Here is a 21,243-nt window from a genome sequence, read left to right as displayed (position 1 = left end):
GAAACCGTGTTTACATGTTTACATACATGTTTATGTACATGTTTATATCCTGTACATCAGGGGTGTTAAACTCCGGTCCTTGAGGGCCGGTATCCTGCAGGTTTTCATCGTTTCCCTGATCCAACACACCTGACTGAAATAATGGGTTATTGTGAAGAAGTTGACAAGAAGCTGTTGGATCCATTTGATTTTATTCAGGTGTGTTAAATCAGGAAAACAATGAAAACCTGTAGGACACTGGCCCTAGAGAACCAGAGTTTGACACCCCTTCTGTACATACTCACCCTGCAGACCAGATACTGTAGCTACATATTATTTATTGTGTGTGTGTTCTTGTTTGATATCACCTGTGTGCTTCTGCTTGCTGCACCTGTATTGCTGCAGCAAACTTCCCCCACTGAGACACTAATAAAGGTTTCTTATTCTTATTGTTCTTAAATCATAGTTTCCAAAAAAGCAATGCAGTAAGATAGATGCTAAAACCGGGGACTTTTTATCCTCTTCTCCACAGTAGCGTCCTGGCCAGGCGGTGCTGCCAAATAAATGCCTCAGTTCCACTGCTGGCTCGGTAGTTTGATGCCTCAGTGACCTACGGTGAACACACATTGGCAGTTCATATGAAAGCAAACATTATTTATGTTTATATGTACTTTATGGGTACTTTGCAGAGTCTTATCTAAAGTGATGTACAATCTAAAAACATAAGTTATATTTGCCAAGAACAGAAAAATATGCAGTTTAGAGTATATTACGCTATTTTGCGATTGTGTTGAGCCAATAACTGCCTATAAATTCTGACCTGCCCACATTAATTTGAAATTATTCAGAACCTAATCTTGACAATTGTGCATACATTTAAACTTACTTGTAAGCTTCAATACTGGCATGCCTCCTCCCAGCAAACAATGATAGATTGGCTGCCTGTCGGTAAATAAGGGCAGTAAGGTAAATAAGGGAAATAAGGGTGGACACTTATAACAAATAAGTGTCCATGTCTGTCCCTGCAACATTCCTGATTTATTAATTGGTCAAAACAATCTAACCGGTGCTTCAACATCCCACTGTAGTTTTAAGATCTGACCTTTCCGTACATATGTCTAAAACGTGTCCCTGCTCTGACTGATGGTGTGTATAGCTCCATGCAGCATGCTCAGAGGCTCAATGGACTGTTGAAAACATTTAGTGCCATGGCTCAAAAAACAAAACTAACACCACATTTCACCCCCGTGTCCTCAGCCAACACGGCACCACACAGCTCACCAGGGGTGAAAAGAATAGAAATACCAACAGCAGCTTTCCTCACAGAGCAAGGCCGGGAACAGAGGGGGTTCGGCAGCAGCGGTGGTGGTGTGGGGGGGTCTGTTTTGATTAAGATTTATGTCTGAACTGTTCCTGTGCTGCTGTTGGAGAAGCTTGCTCATGCAACCCATGGCTTTGCTGTGGTGATAGAAGAGCCTCTCCTAAATGTGCTTCATGACAAAGCATTTCCTCCTCTGCTCCACGTCTCCCTCACTCTGCAGAACATGTAGGCCAGTGGGACACAGTGGAAATTCACACTGTATTTAGGGTATTCTTACACTTTGTTTGTGTAACCACATTGGATGTAGATGTGTTCTAGGCCTTAATTACTCCTTTTTTAGATAAGGATGAGCATTACTGTATCACATATAACATATTTTAATTTGAACATTTAGGCTATATTCACCTTCGTTTTTAAGAAAGGAAATTTTTGACAAACTTGTATGTTTTGCCTCGATGGCCTGACTTTATTACTGTGTACTTGAGCTGAATAAAGATAATGTGTATTTGTCTTTTTGTTTCCAGGACAAGCCCTCCATACTGCTGCGCTGACCTGTACTCTTTACGGACGGGGGAAATGGTTAAATCCATTCAGTTCAAAACACCAATCTATGATCTCCACTGCAACAAACAGTAGGTTGACCTGATGTAAAGAGGATTTTCTGATAAAGCGGACGTCTTGTTGTATCAGGTCTCTTGTTTCCTCCATCCCACAGCATTCTGGTGGTGAGCCTGCAAGAGAAAATAGCAGCATTTGACAGCTGCACCTTCACCAAGAAATTCTTTGTTACAAGTAAGCACGTTTGACTCATTCTTTTAAATCATCTCACAAATACGTTTTTTGTGGCCAAAAATGTACACGCTGCCCCATAAATCATTTAAACACCATCAGACCGGCTCAAAACTACCATTCATTCATCCTTTAGGATTTTAATTCTTTAAATACCAGTTCAGTCATTTGAATTATTGTAATAATTTATTAGAAAACCCCCTTTTCTCCAAAGTGACTTAATCTGAAGGTGGTTAGGCAGTAGCGTTAAGGGTCTTGCCCAGGGGCCCCACTGGTAGGTGTTAATATTCGTTAATATAAAAAATCAATTATTTTCTGTATAATTAATACAATGAAGAAACAGCAGAATCTGGTAAAAAAAAAAAGATAAATAAAATATCACAACCTTTCTTTCAAATTAAATGCTGACAGTTTCTAGCCAAAGCACAGCCAAATAAAAAAAATTAAAAAAGGATAAAATGTTAAATATTTTTACACTGGTTGTTTGCTGCATCACTCAAACACCAAAGCAGCCACCTAGGACTCTAAAAACTGTAATAATTAATGCTAAAACAAGCAGACAGAAGCTCTCTAGAATCTAATCGTAGTGGATGTTGAGGTAACAAATCAGGTGGACGTCAGGATACCCCAGAAAAAAACTCCAGACTGTGGTACTTCTAGGAGAGGACCATAAAGAAAGAAATGGCTTTAACAAAAGACACAGCAGCATCAGTGTTTGTTATTAAAACTGGACATTTTAATCACAGAAATAAAATGTCAAACTTTTCAACACGGGGTGAATCACTTGTGTAAAGCCAGGGAATATTTCAGTGGTAGAGGGAGGAACAAATTCAGTTTGATACCAGTAAATGCTTCAGTAAAACGTATGAAGAGATGATTCCTTGAACAAGTAAGGACCCTAAACTTCCTTCAGAATCCACACTGGCATGCCTCAACAGTCGCAAGCGAAGCGATTTGTCACGGCCCTCACGGCCTTCTGATGTTAGCATTACTGAAAATCTGGGGCCTGATCCTCTGAGGGAACAACAGGCAGAACACAGCTACAAACCTTTTATTCAGTTTTTGTTTGTTTGCATCGCACCAGTTCACCACAAAACTCATCCCAAGGCCTTTCAGGAGGAACAAAGACGACACCAAGCTGCTTCTGATCATGCAGGGTATCCAGACTTTTCTCCTCTGTTCCAGAGATGTGGAATCTTTAACGGCATGCCTTTTGGAAAACACATCTCAACTAATTTAAGTCTTCACTCAAACCCATATGTGCTGAAACCTTTACTTGTGAGTGGTGGGACTGGCTGAAGATCTGCTTTGTGACTGAGCTGGTTTTATCAAAACATGATTTCAGGCTTCAGAGTAAAACTGTTTACATGAAGACTCTTGCATCCTCCTCGCTGTACCTTGGATATCTGCTGGAGGAGGCAGTGAAAGAAAGACCCGACTATATTACAAGACCATTGCTGTCCACTTAAGTCATTGACTGGAGTAAACTGACCTTACTGACTGGCTTTAATGTGTCTCCTCGTTGTCTGCCTGCCTTCCCTATCAGTGTCTGGGCAACAGGAAACCAAACATGCTCAATAGTTATTAATCGTTTCTGAATGCAGGGGCCTCCTTTTCATAACGTTGTTTGGTCTGTTTGCTCCATAAAAGCGGTAAACAAAGAGTCCTGTGATGTTGGGGATCTGCTTTGGATAAGCCATTCTGTCACTGCGTGTTCGCTTCTTCTCTTCAGATGTAAAGATGCATATGTCATGTTTTATAAGCACTTAGTGTGTTCTGCCGGTGTTTAGAGGCTGTGCTGTGTGAAGTCGGACCCAGAAAACAGGCCGGGGGCTTTTGGCTAAGACTCAGTGACCATGGTTTGGTATCTTTTATGTGTTTGCAGCAGATTGTCTTTGGCTACTGTGATGACTTATTTCCACCTACCAGAGACAGTTATTACAGAGCGGATTTCTTCTAATCGGACTAATTGTTGTCACTACTTTAACTTTTTAAATCTTTTAGCTTTGCTTGCTTCCCATAAATATGTTATTTGACTTTTTAAATATAAATGTTCGTCCATGTTTTGCTCCTCACAGATTTGTATTCAGCACCTCAAAACTCTCTGAGATGTGTTTGACATGGTCAGACTGCTCCAGGACTCGCTGGATAAGACGTGTGATTTTAGCCGACATACAGTCTTCACGTTTAGAGACGGATGATTGGAGACTTCTCAGATAGATTGTTGATTAAATGAAAAAAGGCAAATAAAATAATCCTGAGAAAAACAATATTTAGTGCCACCTCTGGACATCCCTGCAGCCTTTTCATTGTTTGTCTTTTTGGTTTTTATGGTTGATGATGTGTTTTTCTGCATTACATCTATGAACCTCCGTTTAATGATTTTAAAGAGTTGATTTTCTCCAGTTTCTGTGTGTTGTGTCTCTGGTTCAGCAGCTGTGTTTCAAGCTGGCCAACATGTGAAGCTCCGTTAAACAAGAGGATTTAGTTGATTTGGTGGTTTAAAAAGTGGTGGACAAACGTTCACATGTTTCTGTTGGTTCACTTTTCTATTATAAAAAAAGAATTCAAGGGCTTTCAGAAAAGGAGGGTCAGCCTCCAACCTGAGTCCAGCTGAATTATCTGCTAACCCCTCTGTTCTCCACCCAGGACCTCAAACACTCGTTGTTTCACTGCCTCATCTCCCTTCGGCCTTGGAAAGGCACATAAGGCCTCTTTGGCACTACCAGCAGCCCTTGTGGCTAGCCTCAACAATCCCCCGCCTCCCTGTCAGCCCTTTCCCCAGCAGAGCACACTAGATTACTGTCTGCCTCCACCTCATTTGCTCTCTGAGCAGTAAATTATTGTGAGAAGCCGTTTCTCCCACACTTCTCTAAGTGTGTTTGCATGTGTGAGATGAACATCCGTGCTCTGAGCTGTCATGATTGGACCAGCATTGGGTTGATCTACTGGAAGCAGACGGACTATTACTGATATTTATGAGAAAATAATTTCTCCAGACTGTTTACAAGCTGATGCTGGTCTGTGTTTGCTAGCTGATGTGTCCCGTTCACTGTGGATGTGAATTATAGCAGCATCTGTCTGTGGAAACGGGGATATGTTTGTCATAAATGATGAAATACTGTTTACTTTTGCAGGAACGTGTGCATGTGTGTTGGAGTCCCCGTAGGGATTATTGCTTGGGTCAGTCCTGGGTTTACCGGGTACCGCTGTCTCCATTAGGTCGTACACATGAACGGATACGTCACCCTCATTAAACTCCCATTTATCTTCCCGCAAACACATTAAGGGTTAAAGATAGTTACACACTTCCCACAAAAGCGACCAAGATTTTCTCTTTTGTGGTACTTTTGATCACAGAGTTATTTACCAAAATGTGTATGAATGTTTATCAAGGTTTAGGGTTATTTTCTATGGACGTTTTTCCATCATCTTTTTCTTGTCAGGCTGCTTTCCCTGCCCCGGTCCCTGCCTCAATCCCATTGCTCTGGGAAGCCGTTGGCTGGCCTACGCTGAGAACAAGGTGGTCCACACACACACACACACAGACATTTATCTTGTACAGAAGTGCATTATCTGAGAGAAGCGACATATTTACCCTAAAAAAAGCATTTTTATCTATTTTCTGCTTCTTTAATCTGTCTGGATAAACAACTCATTCCAAGAAGAGTCCACTAAAGATGATAACATTTTGAAAATCAACAGATGCACAGGCATTTTCTGTTTAATGGGATTGTTAAGTATTTACAAAAACCAGAATGTTCTGTTGTGCATTCTGCAATACATTTAATGCATAACTGTGTTTTTTCTGGCTGGCCCACTCAAGTAATTGACAGATGGGACTGCTGTTTGTGTGACTGCCTAAGGATTTCCAGAAATGAGCAAATCTAGCTTTTTGAGCAGCAGGAATAATATAGAGACAGAGCTATTCGAGTGATATTGTATTTGAAATTAAATCACGGCAGATTGGCTGCATTTTTTCTTTTTTCAAAGCAAAACCAATTTCCTTTAAAAAAAGAGTTGAGATCGGAGCCTTTTAGCATCTGAATCTGAGCTCATTTCTTCAGATTCTTTGTGTGTGTGTGTGTCTCCTGCAGACTTGAACAATGTTTCTGTGTAAACCTGTGTGTGTGTTGCAGCTGATAAGATGTCACCAGTCTCGTGGAGGAGCTTGTGGTGACAACGCACAGTCTTACACGGCTACGGTGATCAATGCTGCCAAAGTAAGTGACGGGAAACACACTTTTCTGTTTGTCAAATCACGTCTGTTTCTTCCTGTAAAAAGTCGGATGAAGGATACAGCGGGGTGGAGCAGTGGTCAGCACTGATCCAACAGGAAGGTTGCTGGTTAAAATCTCCAGCTACGTGAATCTCTGAATGAAGAGTAAAGTTCTGTTAAATCAGCTGAAATCAGTGTGTTTAGATAATAATGCCAAAAAACCTTCCCTCAGATAAATTCAGAAAAAAAGACACCACACACTCTGGGCATCTATGGGGAAAAGATTAGGCGACATCTAACCCAAATACACATGTATTAATTAAATTCTGACTATAAGCAAACAGAGTAATTCCTCCAGAGCTGATGTGCCTAAGCTCTTCCACCATCTGACCTGAAAGCACTCCTCTCTGGAGGCCTGTGTCATGGCGGTGGTAGCATTAGTTCCTGGACCATGAAAAGTCAGACCCAGATCAGACTTGTAGAAGTTTAGTCTCCACTAAGAGAAGTCTGAATGTGAACTAACACAAAGCTGTTATGCTCAATATCTTCACCTTCTTTCTAAAAGATGAGTTCTCTCATTCATAAACTGTTTACACAACATTTCTACATCTGGTGTGAATCTAGCAGCTGGTTCCGACCCGCTGACACACAGAAGCTGGTCCTGGTAGAACAGAGACACTGGAAATATCTGTGCTGCTGTCACAGAAATCTCAGCATTCACATTCATTTTGAATGAAGTTAAAGAAAGACTGACGTAGTGGTCACGTTTAGATAGTACCAGACATGAAACATCCAGAAGCAGGTGAGACAAACAGGCGAGGACTCTCCCGTCTGTGTGGTGTTACCAGAAGATCTGATTGGTCAGAGCACAGAATGACTTCTGATCAGATTCTGTTTCCCAGAAAAGAACCTGCTGGGATCTGGACCAGCGTTCCAGAGTCAGACTAACAGGAGAGAAACTGGTTTTAGGAGACAGGTCGAGCATTTCCCAGTAATGATTCATGGGCACTGGGTTTGTTATTGTTTTTCTGTATTTAGTTAGTTGTGTTGCTTTGCTTTTAGGTTGTCATGTTTTCCTTTGATGCTTCCTGTTTCTTTCTGTCTTGTTTCTGCTGTTCCTTGCCATGTGTGTTGTCTTTCCTTGTCCTCCTAGGTTTTTACCGGAGTCTTCTTGAGTCTGTTCTGTTTGGTTATTTTTAGCTTAGCCATGTACTGGTTTATCCTGCTGTGGCAGCACAAATAGTTCCATTAAATATGATCTCTTACGTCCACTTTCCTTCTGTCTCATCCCTGTTCTCTTCTTCCACACCACTATTCTGACATTCCCACCCATCACTGAGCCGAATTATATCATCCAGGTTGAATGCTGTCCTTTATTCTGCCTCCACATTGAAACATCAAGTTAAAATCAGACAGGAATGATGCTGGGAATGATGCTGGGAATGATGCTGGGAATGGGTTTGTTCAGGTTACATCAGGTCAGATCCCCTTTATTTCTTCAGAATGTTTAAAACTCAACCAAAAAGCTTGACAGGATAACCAGTTGTGTCGTCCTCTGTCTCCAGTTGCAGACACGTCTCATCTATGTGCTGCAACACGATTGTTTGGTAAACCAGTTAAGATTGACTTGAAGTGGGCCTTTTTATGTTTTAGCACTGTGCCATGGAGACGTGTAGTCCTCATGTTGTTGATGTAATAAGTCCTAAACCTTTATTTAAATAAAAAAGCACATAATCTAATATTTCCAGCTCTGTAGAGCTCATCTGTAAATCCACTGACATCGGATCCACCCGGCCCGGCTGGCCGACTGGGACCGAGCTTATGAGACACTTCATCACAGAGCCGCTCTACAGGGGAGTGTCTCTAAGATGACTCACTAACCGCCAAAAACCTGCTTTGAGACCAGGTGAAAATCATTCTGCGTTGATTTAGCCTCCGGCCAACACGTGCTAACTAGCCTCCACCTGGTGCCTCTGCTCTGATTTATAAAGAGTGAGTCTAACAGCTAGTGTGTAAGAAGTATCATTAAAAAAAGAGCTGTGTCACCAGGAGGTTAGCAGTGGACAGTGGTGAGGAGGGGGTTGGGGGTGTATTGACATGAAGACAGGCAGTCTGCTAGTGCACCCGCTTCTCATTTAGGACTATATATCTCAATATGGATGACAAGGTATCTCATTCTGGCTTGTGGCGCGACACGCTGGCTCTTAGTGCTGATGTCCAGAGACATGAAGGGGGTGGGGGAAGAGAGGGGGGCAGCATTAAAGTGTAATGGCTTTTGTTTATAAGAAAGATTAAAGTGAGAGTGGAAGAACAGAACAGATGTTCAGGAAATGTGGGTCTCACATCAGTCCTGCTGCAGATGACTTCTGAGCGTACGGCTGAGAAAGACCTTTCACATAAATTAGATTGAAATTTGCTTAGATGGCGACATCAGGCTGTAACCACGCGCCTGTGTGTGTGTTTTTGTCAACCATCAGACATGATCTGCCTGTCGAGCAAATCAATAGTCCCTGTTTGGACTACCACGAAGAACTCCACAACTGCAGTGATTAGAAAACACATTAGTGTTGATCAATTAGGGACCAAACGCCTCGCTTAATAATTGATGGCTTTTCTTGCATTTAACACACACACACACACACAGGCAGCAGACTCTGTTAGTGTGCCTGGCCAAGTGGCAAAGAGAGACAGTAGGTGATCCTCAGACCTAACAAACGCGAGGCGCCATGCTGTATTGACAGGGCCGCCCAGTCTGAATGCTTGATCAGGCTCTCCAGGGCCCCTTTGGCGCTCACGCACACACAGACACTCAGTCCCACACATTGGACTCCATTAGACTAAGACAGTATAGTAGGTGAGATAGACTCCACTTAAGCAGCACTATCCATTTTCCTCAATCGAGCCACAGAGGTGTGTTTGAGCCAGACACCCCGGCTGGGCCTGAAGCTGACACAGAGGAGCCTCACACATCAGCTGCTGTCTCCTGAGGCTGCAAATAATCAGCACTACAACTTATCAAGCGAATGCATGCGCACACTTTGATTTGGTTTCAGCACTCTATATCCTACAATATCAGACACGCTTACAATCTTTGTCTTTGTCCTTCCAGACTTTAAAAACCGGCCTAACGATGGTGGGGAAAGTTGTCACCCAGCTGGCAGGCACTTTGCCAGCAGCCACTCCAGATGAGGAGGGTACACCTCTCAGCGCGAGCCGTCGCAGCCCCCATAACCCCGGGGTGGTCACCATCATCGACACAAACAGTGTCGGAGAAGGACAGGTCAGTTAAAATCCTCGTGTTACACTTTAACTTTCAGAAAACATGGAGGCATCTCAGTCTGGGAACTCATTTACATAAAAAGTCATTAACTCTTAAAACTCCTCCAGACCTCGGGCGCCCCCAACGCTGGAGAACAATGATCCATGATGGACTCTATCTAGACAGAAAACACACCTCTGCTCCTTGGCCCTCAATGATAGCTAAATAGGTTGTACCTTTTCTTATCTTGACTTATTTCTTTTTGTATCTGTGATTGCAGTTGTTATTGTGAAGCACTTTGATCGACTGAGGTTTGTTTTTAAATGTAGTCAGTCAGAGGAAAACAAACATCACAACCTGGTAGAGGGAGGTGATGTTCTCATCTGTACATGGGAGTTTAATCCAGATCATCTAAAATCCTGCAGTCAGTAAGCCCTTCTACATGAATTCTCAGGTGTACCACATCACCTGTTCTCTCATCATCCCATTTCCCTTCTAGCTGACAACTAGTAAATACAGACATCTGTACTTCTGCTCACATAAAGCCCAAACTGTCCTTTATGTCCAACCCACGCCCAGCCAGAAGCTCATCGGCTGGAAAGGTTTCTGCACACGTCCACTGGACTCTGGGATGTTTATCAGTGAACTGCACCAGGACGGAAACAGGATGAAAATCTGCTGCTTCATTTTTCTTTTTACAGCTGCAGCCAACACAACTCAGAGAAAAGGTCAAAAGATGAAAAATTCATCAGAAAGTCTGAATAAGAAAAGAATAAAAAAGATATTTTTTAACGCTCTGGTGGAGGTGGACATCTCCAGGAGCTAGTCTTCTAATGCTCTGGTGGTGGTGGACATCTCCAAGAGCTAGTCTTCTAATGCTCTGGTGGTGGTGGTGGTCATCTCCAGGACCTAGTCTTCTAATGCTCTGGTGGTGGTGGACATCTCCAGGACCTAGTCTTCTAATGCTCTGGTGGTGGTGGACATCTCCAGGACCTAGTCTTCTAATGCTCTGGTGGAGGTGGACATCTCTTGGACCTGTCCTGGTCTTCTAACACTCTGGTGGTGGTGGACATCTCTAGGACCTGTCCAGGTCTTCTAGCGCTCTGGTGATGGTGGACATCTTCAGGACCTGTCCTGGTCTTCTAGCGCTCTGGTGGTGGACATCTTCCGGACCTGACCTGGTCTTCTAACGCTCTGGTAGTGGTGGACATTTCTTGGACCTGGTCTTCTAACACTCTGGTGGAGGTGGACATCTTCAGAACCTGCCCTGGTCTTCTAACGCTCTGGTGGTGGTGGACATCTCTAGGACCTGTCCAGGTCTTCTAGCGCTCTGGTGATGGTGGACATCTTCAGGACCTGTCCTGGTCTTCTAGCGCTCTGGTGGTGGACATCTTCCGGACCTGACCTGGCCTTCTAACGCTATGGTAGTGGTGGACATTTCTTGGACCTGGTCTTCTAACACTCTGGTGGAGGTGGACATCTTCAGAACCTGTCCTGGTCTTCTAACGCTCTGGTGGTGGTGGACATCTCTAGGACCTGTCCTGGTCTTCTAACACTCTGGTGGTGGTGGACATCTTCCGGACCTGTCCTGGTCTTCTAACGCTCTGGTGATGGTGGACATCTTCCGGACCTGTCCTGGTCTTCTAACGCTCTGGTGGAGGTGGACATCTTCCGGACCTGTCCTGGTCTTCTAACGCTCTGGTGGTGGTGGACATCTTCCGGACCTGTCCTGGTCTTCTAACGCTCTGGTGGTGGTGGACATCTTCCGGACCTGTCCTGGTCTTCTAACACTCTGGTGGTGGTGGACATCTTCCGGACCTGTCCTGGTCTTCTAACGCTCTGGTGGTGGTGGACATCTTCCGGACCTGTCCTGGTCTTCTAACGCTCTGGTGGTGGTGGACATCTTCCGGACCTGTCCTGGTCTTCTAACGCTCTGGTGATGACTTCCTGTACTTTTTATCTTATTACATACTGTCTGCATTAATCGTGTGGTATGACAGTAGAAAGGCCTGCTGTACAAAATAAAGAAATAAATAAATCATTGGTTGCTCTCTCTCTTCCTTGGAGAACATCACCCTCCCTCCCTCACACCCTCCCACCCTGGCCATTCTGATTACTTCAGGTCCCTCAGGAAAGTGGTGTAAGGTGGAGCTGTCCCTAAACTTCATGCAGCTCAACAACATCCAGGGATTAAAGGAGCTGATGGCAACTTTGATCCATTACTGGTGCGATGAGTTGTTTCAGTACCAAAGCAACCTCTGAGCGTTCGACCTCTGAACACATTTCACACATTCCGGCGCTCCTGATGGAACACCTGGACGTGACCTTTCATGTACCTGCAACAGGTCACTCTTCAGTGTCAGACGTTCAACCTTCACTCTGTTAAACTGCAATATCAACTTATGAATTTAGTCCTGTTTGTATTAAACTGAGCTAAATAAAGAGATATGACAGGAAGTAGATACAGAAATATAATAATAATTTTCCATGTGTGAATTTACACAAGACAAAATTAATGTATGAAAAAGGGGTTGAAGTGTTTTTTCCTTGCTTGTGTGGATGTGGGCACTCAGATAAATCAAGAATCCACACCAACCAGAATGTGGGTTTATAGTGACGTTGGTAGGAACATCAAGATGTCCCACAGACGTTCTTGGACGACAAGAGTTTTAAATCTTATGATAGAAATTTTTTTTCATTATCATATTATTGAGCCAATAAAAATTCTCAACAAGAAAAGTTTAAAATGCTAAATATTCTATTCAAGACAAGAAGTCCACGACTTGAATTCATCACCTTAATGAAACCTTGAAGTAAAATACGACCATGAAGAGATAAAATTACTAACTGATTGTTATGCCAATCATCATCCTTATAGCTGTAATAATTTTGTAAACAAAGGTCCATTATGAATCACTGATATTACATAGACTTTGTCATATTTTTATTTATCTGTTTTACCTTTAATTTTACAGGGGATACACACCAACTGAGTAGAGAACCTCATTTACAATGGTGCCCTGCCCAAGACTGCAACACAAGCCACAACAACCAAATTACTAAACAGCATAGAAATTACTATTAAAACAGAGAATAAGAAACATCATACAGTGAAAACAATAAAGCACATATGAGATAATGTAACATGAGCAAACATTAAAGGACTCATTAAACAGAACAGATACCACAGTTCAGCTAGCTTCACCAAACTGTGTACCAGTTCAGAACAAATAACAAATATGAGTTGTTTACTAGATTACAGCTGAAAATTAACCTCCATTTTTATATATATGCAAATATCAGAAGGAAGAATATCCAGTAAGATATATAAAAATATACTGGTGTCCCAAACGTGGCATAGGAAGAGAAGTCGAGCAAACACGACAAAACACAGCAGCGAGTTAAAGGTCTGAGATGTGTGACCAGTTTTAAAGCACCGTACTACAGAGAGTCCAGCTTAATGAGACTTTTACTGTGGTCAGTATGTATAAGAACTGGTAAAAATGTAGATAAAACCAGTCTTTTCCCAGCTTGCAGGACAAAAACAAACCTTGTGTAGAAGAAGCCCGACTTCAGTCTCTTTCACCAGAAAAGCTGAACTTGCAGCCATTAAAAACTAAATGCATCATTTATTGTTGGAGCATGATGTCAGAGGGATTATTAATCTTTACATCATGATTATCCTCATTTTAACATGTTAGAATTATTATGATCAAACAAAAATGTCTTTTTAAGGTATTATGTGAAGATCAGGCAAACAGTTCAGTATGTTATGACTGGGATTTAATTTGAATGAATTTTATAGACCAAGTTTTAACTCTTGAGTACTGAAACTGACCTTCATCATCATCACCTCCTCCTCTATATGAACAACCTTGCATCTTTGATCCTGTCATGTAACTAAATAACACCTTGATTCATGTTGAGGAAAGAGGTTTTCTGCTTAGTGACAGTTTTTATTGTCATTATTAGTGACTAAATAGCAGCTGAGGAAATAATTTCTCTGTGCCTTAAACTTTTACATAAAATAAGTCCTGATGTCCTGCTTTTCTTTTCACTCTCTGGTACTGGGTGGGGCTAACTGTTTGACCAGAGTGAGGGACACCAGGGACAGCCAATCATGTTAACTCGATTAACATGAGAAACAAATGAGAAGAGCCAATCACAACAGTTTAACAGTTCTAAAGTGCGACTTATAGCAGAGACCACACTGGCCTCTCAGCTGTTTGTACCACGGAAAATGATTAGGACAGCTTAGGACTTAATGGACATTGGTGGGGACATGTCCCTACCCAGTTCTATGCCCATTCACACCAGTTACTGGTTCTGTTTTGACCCATATTTGCTGCCTTCATAATGACCCTTTAATTCTCCCCATCCACCCCAAACCGTGATCAATCACTCCGTAGAAGCTGTCACTTTTTTAATGAGGCATGTTAGCTTACAGTGACGTAGCGACCACGCACACACTCACCGTCTACTCCACTGTGGCTGTATCCACACTTTAGTTTGTGTGTTGTCTTCTAAGCTGGAGCTAAGGCTTCAGAAGCAAGCCTGCACTCTGTCACCAGCTGACACACTGTAACTGTACACTGGCCATAAACATGGAATAGGCTCAGCAAGGAAGGAGGGAGGGGGGTACTGGGGGATTTCTGGAGGAACGGACAGAAGTTGGAATACGATAAAGGTGAGTTCTGTGTCAGTGTGCAAATCCTAGAGATTCCCATCTCTTCTAGGCTTTGAAATTCCTTATTTGGACCATCAATTTCATGACACAGAGACACACTGTCCCTGGTGTAAGAGGCAGAGCTTCAGAGGTCGCTAACAGGGTCCTCTCACACAACAGTGTCTGCCTACACTGTAATAAAAGTGATCTGCTTTCTGTCTCCAGCCCCTTTCTTTTCTTTCTGTTTTCACCAGACCGCTGGCATCTGCAAGCACTATCTCTGATATTATCACCAGTGTCTCAGGAACAGTAGCGTGAAACTTGGTGGAGTAAGTTATGATGAATAGCTTACCCGTCAGGTGAAAAGCAGCTGAGCTGGAGTTGGTTTAGTGAGGATAGCAGTTAAATAGTAGCAGGAATAACTGGAAATGAGGAAAAAGTGAAAATAGTTTTAATAATTTTTCTCCTGAAATCCAATAGTTGAGAGAATGATGAGATGAGAAAAAGCCTGGTCACTGTTGATCTGTGTGTTATTTCTACAAAGTTCTGTTAGCTTCATAATATGACAACCAAGGCTGGAAACATCAAATCTTTCAGTCAACTTCAGTCTTAATCAAAACTCTCAAATACGCAATCATTCAAAATATTTTAACCATTTAAATACCAATATATATATATATATATATGTATATATATATACATATATATATATATATATATATATATATATATATATATATACATATATATATATATATATATATATATATATATATATATATATATATATGTATATATATGTATATATATATATATATGTATATATATATATATATATATGTATATATATATATATATATATATATATATATGTATATATATATATATATATATATGTATATATATCAGTTAATGCAACACTGAAGCCAAATTTAAATTTGTGTGTATGTTGTATGTCAAATGTGCACAGAAAGGCCTCACATCTGACCTGCTTTAATCTTTCCTTGTTACTGTCGGGGTTTTTAACTCAGATCCTGGCCTCAACCCAATCTCTTAGACCGCTCTAAATCTTGACAGCAGATGTCTCCCTGAGATTTAGGAGCAGCGTCTAAAGTGATAATAACTTATAGTAATATAATATAATTTAATTTCCTAGGCAAGCTCCAGGAGGAAATCGGTGTTAGATTCTAGTTTCTGCCTGAACCCACCGTCAGGCCGGCTGGGAAAAGCCACATAACTACCAGACCAAACTTCTTCTCATTCTTCTGTGTCTGTTGCTGGACACGTTAAATTTAACACCACCCTTTTGTGCAGCTCAGATTATGATTGTTCCGGTGTTTTATTTATTTATTTTTTTTATTGTTTTGCTCTCATTTATTATCCATGAGGAGGCAATGGATCGTTCAGATTTCCAGCTTGGTGTGAGGTGATGATATCACACCAAAGTAAAATGTGAAGAAAACTCCAGCAGGGGAAAGTCCCACTTTTCTGTTTAATGTTCTCATCTTTGGAAAATGACTTGGACTGTGTGTGTGTGTGTGTGTGTGTGTGTGTGTGTGTGTGTGTGTGTGTGTGTGTGTGTGTGTGTGTGTGTGTGTGTGTGTGTGTGTGTGTGTGTGTGTGTGTGTGTGTGTGTGCGTGCGTGTGCTTGCACTCTGCAGGTCTTGGTGAGTGAGGACTCGGATGGAGAAGGAGTGGTGGCTCACTTCCCAGCGCATGACAAACCCATATCCTGCATGCAATTCAACCCCAGTGGTAAGACCCACACACACAGACACACACATGTTGTGTAGGAGGAATAAGGAAGACTTGCAGCATGCAGAGAGGACAGAAAACAGAGTTTTCTCTTTTTAGTCAAACGTACCAGTGTTTGACTCAGGTGGCGACCTCATCTGAATACGTTATGGATTCACAACGTGTGGATTCATCTAGAAAACACAATCAGAATGATTCGCCTGCATTGCCTCAGCACATGTTTTAGACTAACTTTAACACAAGGACGTACAGGTGGAGCATTGTGTAACGTACTGTAAATATAATAACATCCATCATCTGACTTCACCCAGAGTCCAGCTGGCAGAACCAGACCAAATCAAATCATTATGTTCTAAGCTGCTTTTTCCTTTAACTGTTTTTTTTTCCCCCCATTTTTTATCTTGGTGTATTTCCAGTTAATGAATTCAAGTTAGATTCTTCCAATCACCATCTCAGGTCAGGAATGACAGCAGCACATTACAGCTGGGTGGGGGAGCGGGTGGAGGGCTTCAGCTGAGTCTGACACAGATGAAATAATTACCAGCCTGCTGCGTGTATGTAAGGCGTTACAGTAACTAGGTTAGGTTAGGTCAGTCAGGTTAGGTTAGGTCAGTCAGGCTAGGTTAGGTCAGTGTAAGCGTGCTTGCTTATTACCTCCTGGATACATAGAACATAACTTTTCTGTAGAAGTTTCGCTTTGCAGGGCTCAAGTAAAAGTTTACTGTAGATGTAAGTCAATCTCAAATTGATGCACTTATACGCGGCTCCTTTTCTGGCTTTAAAGCAACCAGCATGCTCATGAAAGCATTTTCTTTTTTCTGTTTTATACTATTTTTTAACCTGAAGAAGGACATGCATATGAAAAAAATGTGTTTCTTCTATTTCTTAAGCTACGAAAAGAGCTAAAGAAAAAAGTATGAAGTCCCTGAAACTGAATATTTAAACAGCAGATGGTGTGTTTGGCATTTCAGATTGAATACGAACACACCTGTAACATCAGCTGGTTTTAATGATCAACTCACGCTTGCATGGTTTAGTTAACTCCGTGTTTGGGGTCCAAACAGCCAGCATTCTAAACATAAATGGAGCAACGTGAAATGAATGATGGGCTGAGCAGATGATTGTCAAAGCATCTGAATAGAGTTCTGTCAGAGCTGACAGTGGGGCGTAAACACACTTAAATGTTCAACTGTTCAACTGAGATATCTGTTTTCTATTACTTTCATTCCCAAAAGAAAAGGACAGTAGATGCTTTGTTAGACTGGTAAGGTAAAATTAGTGGATCTTTTACTTGTTCATCTTCCTTCTGCTCCTGTGGTGTGTATGTGTGCAAGTTAATAAAGAAGCTGCTGAGAGATAACTCTCACCTCGTGACCTCCAAACCCCTGAATCCTTCACTTGCTTGGTCTTATGACACACTGAGCAGCTCCGTCTGAGCAGGAACAGGATTAAACTTTAGACAGAGAGGTAACACAAGTTGTCCAAACTCCACCATCTCCCCCACTCCTGAACAAAAACACATCCCAAATCAGTGTCGTTCAACAAATACTTTCCTGTCTGTTTAAAATAAAGTTTTTGTGCGAAACCTACAAGTTATAGACCTTTGAACAGGCAAAAGCCGATAATATGTGAAGTCTGAACTGCACGCAGACACATTAACACTAGACCAGGTGGTGGTCATTTTGACCTCTACCTCTAAGCCCCAGTTAGTCTCTTTTATAAGTATACATCTAAAGTAATATTAATGATAATCAAATAATATTTTACAAAAAGAACTATAAAGCAGCAAAAGGACCCTCATTTGTCACAGAAACTTAAAACTGTTGTGTTAACTGGTCTCTCTAAATTCTTCCGAGGAGTGAGTGTGAGCAGTCACCTAGTTACCTGTCTAGGGTGTACCCTGCCTCTTGCCTAATATTTGCTAGGATAGACTCCAGCTTCCCCGTGACCCTGAACTGGAATAACAATAATAAATTTTATTTATACTGCACTTTCCATTTTAGAAAAAATCTCAAAGTGCTACAAGTTAAAATGACAAGTTAAAGTCAAAAGAAACATAAAAACACAAATTCATAAACTAATAAATACACTACAATTATATAAAAGTCTTTCTGAATAAAAAAGTTTTTTAAGAGACTCCACTGTCTGTGGCATCTTCAGATGTTCAGGCAGGGCATTCCATAGGTGTGGAGCGGCAGGCTGGAAGAACCGGTCCCCCACTGTGCTGAGTCTGGTCCTGGGTGGGAATAAGTGGTACTGGAATTGGATGAATGACTTTCATGTCTATTAGCTGAGTCTAAAACAACTATTTAGAAGTCACAACCTCCTGCTGCAACTCCTGCACACAGCTTTGCAGTGTGTGCTGCCGGTATTTTTATTCCAGCTTCTCTGCATCTGGTACCGCCTCCTTTTAGGAGTCTGCAGATTGTGCTGCAGTCCACGTTGTTCCACTTGCCTCGCTGACTCTTTCCTTTCATAAAAACTCCACTTGGAGTTCATCTGCCAGCTGCTGCAGAAACCTTCCAGCTATCTGGGCTGCAGTGCACTTCTTGAAGATAATATGGGCGTTTATTCTTACAATGTCCAGTATGTTATAAAATATAGCATGGATCCATCTCTGCAGACCACCCTTTACACAATACTTCCACATCATCTGATCCAGATCGTCAGAGAAACTAAAAATGGAGCAGAGCAAAATCCTGTGTGGTCAAAATAACCTGTGGACGAAATGGAGGTTTCCTCTGTCCTCGCCATACTAAAAAAAGTCAGGGACCAGCAAGGCTTTAAAGTTTTTCTTGACCAAGTTGTTGAATATGCAGATTTTTAAAACAGTCAAAATGACAGTCTTGGCCCTTTGTGTTAAAGACACAGTAACAACGTCCCCTAACGATGGTTAATCCAGCATCGTCTTCATCCTGTCTCTTCTCTGAGATCTCCCCTAAGACGGCTAATCCAGCATCGTCTTCATCCTGTCTCTTCTCTGAGATCTCCCCTAAGACGGCTAATCCAGCATCGTCTTCATCCCGTCTCGTCTATGAGATCCCCCCTAACGACAGCTAATCCAGCATCGTCTTCATCCTGTCTCGTCTATGAGATCCCCCCTAACGACAGCTAATCCAGCATCGTCTTCATCCTGTCTCGTCTCTGAGATCCCCCCTAACGACAGCTAATCCAGCATCGTCTTCATCCTGTCTTGTCTCTGAGATCTCCCCTAAGACGGCTAATCCAGCATCGTCTTCATCCTGTCTCGTCTCTGAGATCTCCCCTAAGACGGCTAATCCAGCATCGTCTTCATCCTGTCTCGTCTATGAGATCTCTCCAAACGACGGCTAATCCAGCATCGTCTTCATCCTGTCTCGTCTCTGAGATCTCCCCTAAAACGGCTAATCCAGCATCGTCTTCATCCTGTCTCATCTATGAGATCTCTCCAAACGACGGCTAATCCAGCATCGTCTTCATCCTGTCTCGTCTCTGAGATCCCCCCCAAACGACGGCTAATCCAGCATCTTCTTCATCCTGTCTCTTCTCTGAGATCTCCCCTAAGACGGCTAATCCAGCATCATCTTCATCCTGTCTCGTCTCTGAGATCTCCCCTAAGACGGCTAATCCAGCATCGTCTTCATCCCGTCTCGTCTATGAGATCCCCCCTAACGACAGCTAATCCAGCATCGTCTTCATCCTGTCTCGTCTATGAGATCCCCCCTAACGACAGCTAATCCAGCATCGTCTTCATCCTGTCTCGTCTCTGAGATCCCCCCTAACGACAGCTAATCCAGCATCGTCTTCATCCTGTCTTGTCTCTGAGATCTCCCCTAAGACGGCTAATCCAGCATCGTCTTCATCCTGTCTCGTCTCTGAGATCTCCCCTAAGACGGCTAATCCAGCATCGTCTTCATCCTGTCTCGTCTATGAGATCTCTCCAAACGACGGCTAATCCAGCATCGTCTTCATCCTGTCTCGTCTCTGAGATCTCCCCTAAGACGGCTAATCCAGCATCGTCTTCATCCTGTCTCATCTATGAGATCTCTCCAAACGACGGCTAATCCAGCATCGTCTTCATCCTGTCTCGTCTCTGAGATCCCCCCCAAACGACGGCTAATCCAGCATCTTCTTCATCCTGTCTCTTCTCTGAGATCTCCCCTAAGACGGCTAATCCAGCATCGTCTTCATCCTGTCTCTTCTCTGAGATCCCCCCTAACGACAGCTAATCCAGCATCGTCTTCATCCTGTCTCTTCTCTGAGATCCCCCCTAACGACAGCTAATCCAGCATCGTCTTCATCCTGTCTCTTCTCTGAGATCCCCCCTAACGACAGCTAATCCAGCATCATCTTCATCCTGTCTCGTCTCTGAGATCTCCCCTAAGACAGCTAATCCAGCATCGCCTTCATCCTGTCTCGTCTCTGAGATGTCCCCTAACCCCTGGACTCATCTGGGAAAAAGTAATACAGCTGATCTTGGAGTAAATTGATAACGTAGCGTCATGACCACCAAACGGTAGGAAGTCCTGTCAGCTTCATTGCTAACCGTAGGGTTTCTTTTACTAACTGTGTTTTGATGTTAAGGAATGCTGTACATTATTTGGCTTGATTCTAGAGGACCTAAGTTGTCTAACAAGGTAAAGCATGTCCATATTGATAAAAATGCTTCTGGAGAAGTTTTAGAATTTATCAAACAAATTGGTGAATGGTGTTATGGTGTTACCAGCAATCAGGTGGTAATGATGAGATTGAAAAGAAACACGTTACCAAAATATCAGTGGCGTCCTGTCCTTGTGGCACTTGCTGCATACTATGATTCTCTTTTTGGTGTATTTTCTCTTTAAAATGCCTTCCTGCTCTACCTCCACTTTTCTGCGTCTGTACTGCAGAGTGGTATGGGGGTGTGTTTGCAGAGAGGACTTGTGAGGGTGTGGCTGTAATATTTGCGGGTTTTGGCATTGTTGGAAGCCGTGGTACCATAATGGGCAGATGGGCAGGAGGAACAGGCTGAATAAAGACAAATTCCTGTGGAGGTGCCTGAGGTTTAGGCCTCCCTTTCAGCTGGGCCTGCCCAGCAGTGTTTGGTGGCAGAACAAAAAGACGAGGTTGAGCCTAAGTGCGAAATGTAAAAATTTGTCCTTTCTGCAGCCGGAAGTTTTGCCATTGGTGCGTGTAGAGCTGGAATACGCTGCTTCAGAATATCTTGCTCCTGTGCGATGCAGCACCTGCAGTACCTATGAAAACACAAGATAAGTGATCATAAAAACAACAGTTTC

At 42.5% G+C, this 21,243-nt stretch overlaps 1 protein-coding gene across 2 annotated transcripts in view; it reads left to right on the top strand.

Moving 5' to 3' along the window:
* Positions 1-21,243, top strand: part of bcas3 (BCAS3 microtubule associated cell migration factor) — a 446,220-nt gene that overhangs the window by 44,367 nt on the left and 380,610 nt on the right. For both annotated transcript variants that reach the window (XM_041994763.1, XM_041994762.1), the window contains exons 8-13: positions 1,825-1,932; positions 2,016-2,092; positions 5,536-5,612; positions 6,229-6,312; positions 9,418-9,588; positions 15,895-15,988. In XM_041994763.1, the coding sequence (XP_041850697.1) occupies positions 1,825-1,932; positions 2,016-2,092; positions 5,536-5,612; positions 6,229-6,312; positions 9,418-9,588; positions 15,895-15,988 (611 nt within the window). The remainder of the gene's footprint in view (positions 1-1,824; positions 1,933-2,015; positions 2,093-5,535; positions 5,613-6,228; positions 6,313-9,417; positions 9,589-15,894; positions 15,989-21,243) is intronic.

Source organism: Melanotaenia boesemani, chromosome 9, assembly GCF_017639745.1.
Source record: "Melanotaenia boesemani isolate fMelBoe1 chromosome 9, fMelBoe1.pri, whole genome shotgun sequence".
In the NCBI taxonomy this organism is placed as follows: Eukaryota; Metazoa; Chordata; class Actinopteri; order Atheriniformes; family Melanotaeniidae; genus Melanotaenia; species Melanotaenia boesemani.
Note: the sequence above shows the minus strand (reverse complement) of the source record. Positions and strands in the feature narration are given on the sequence as shown.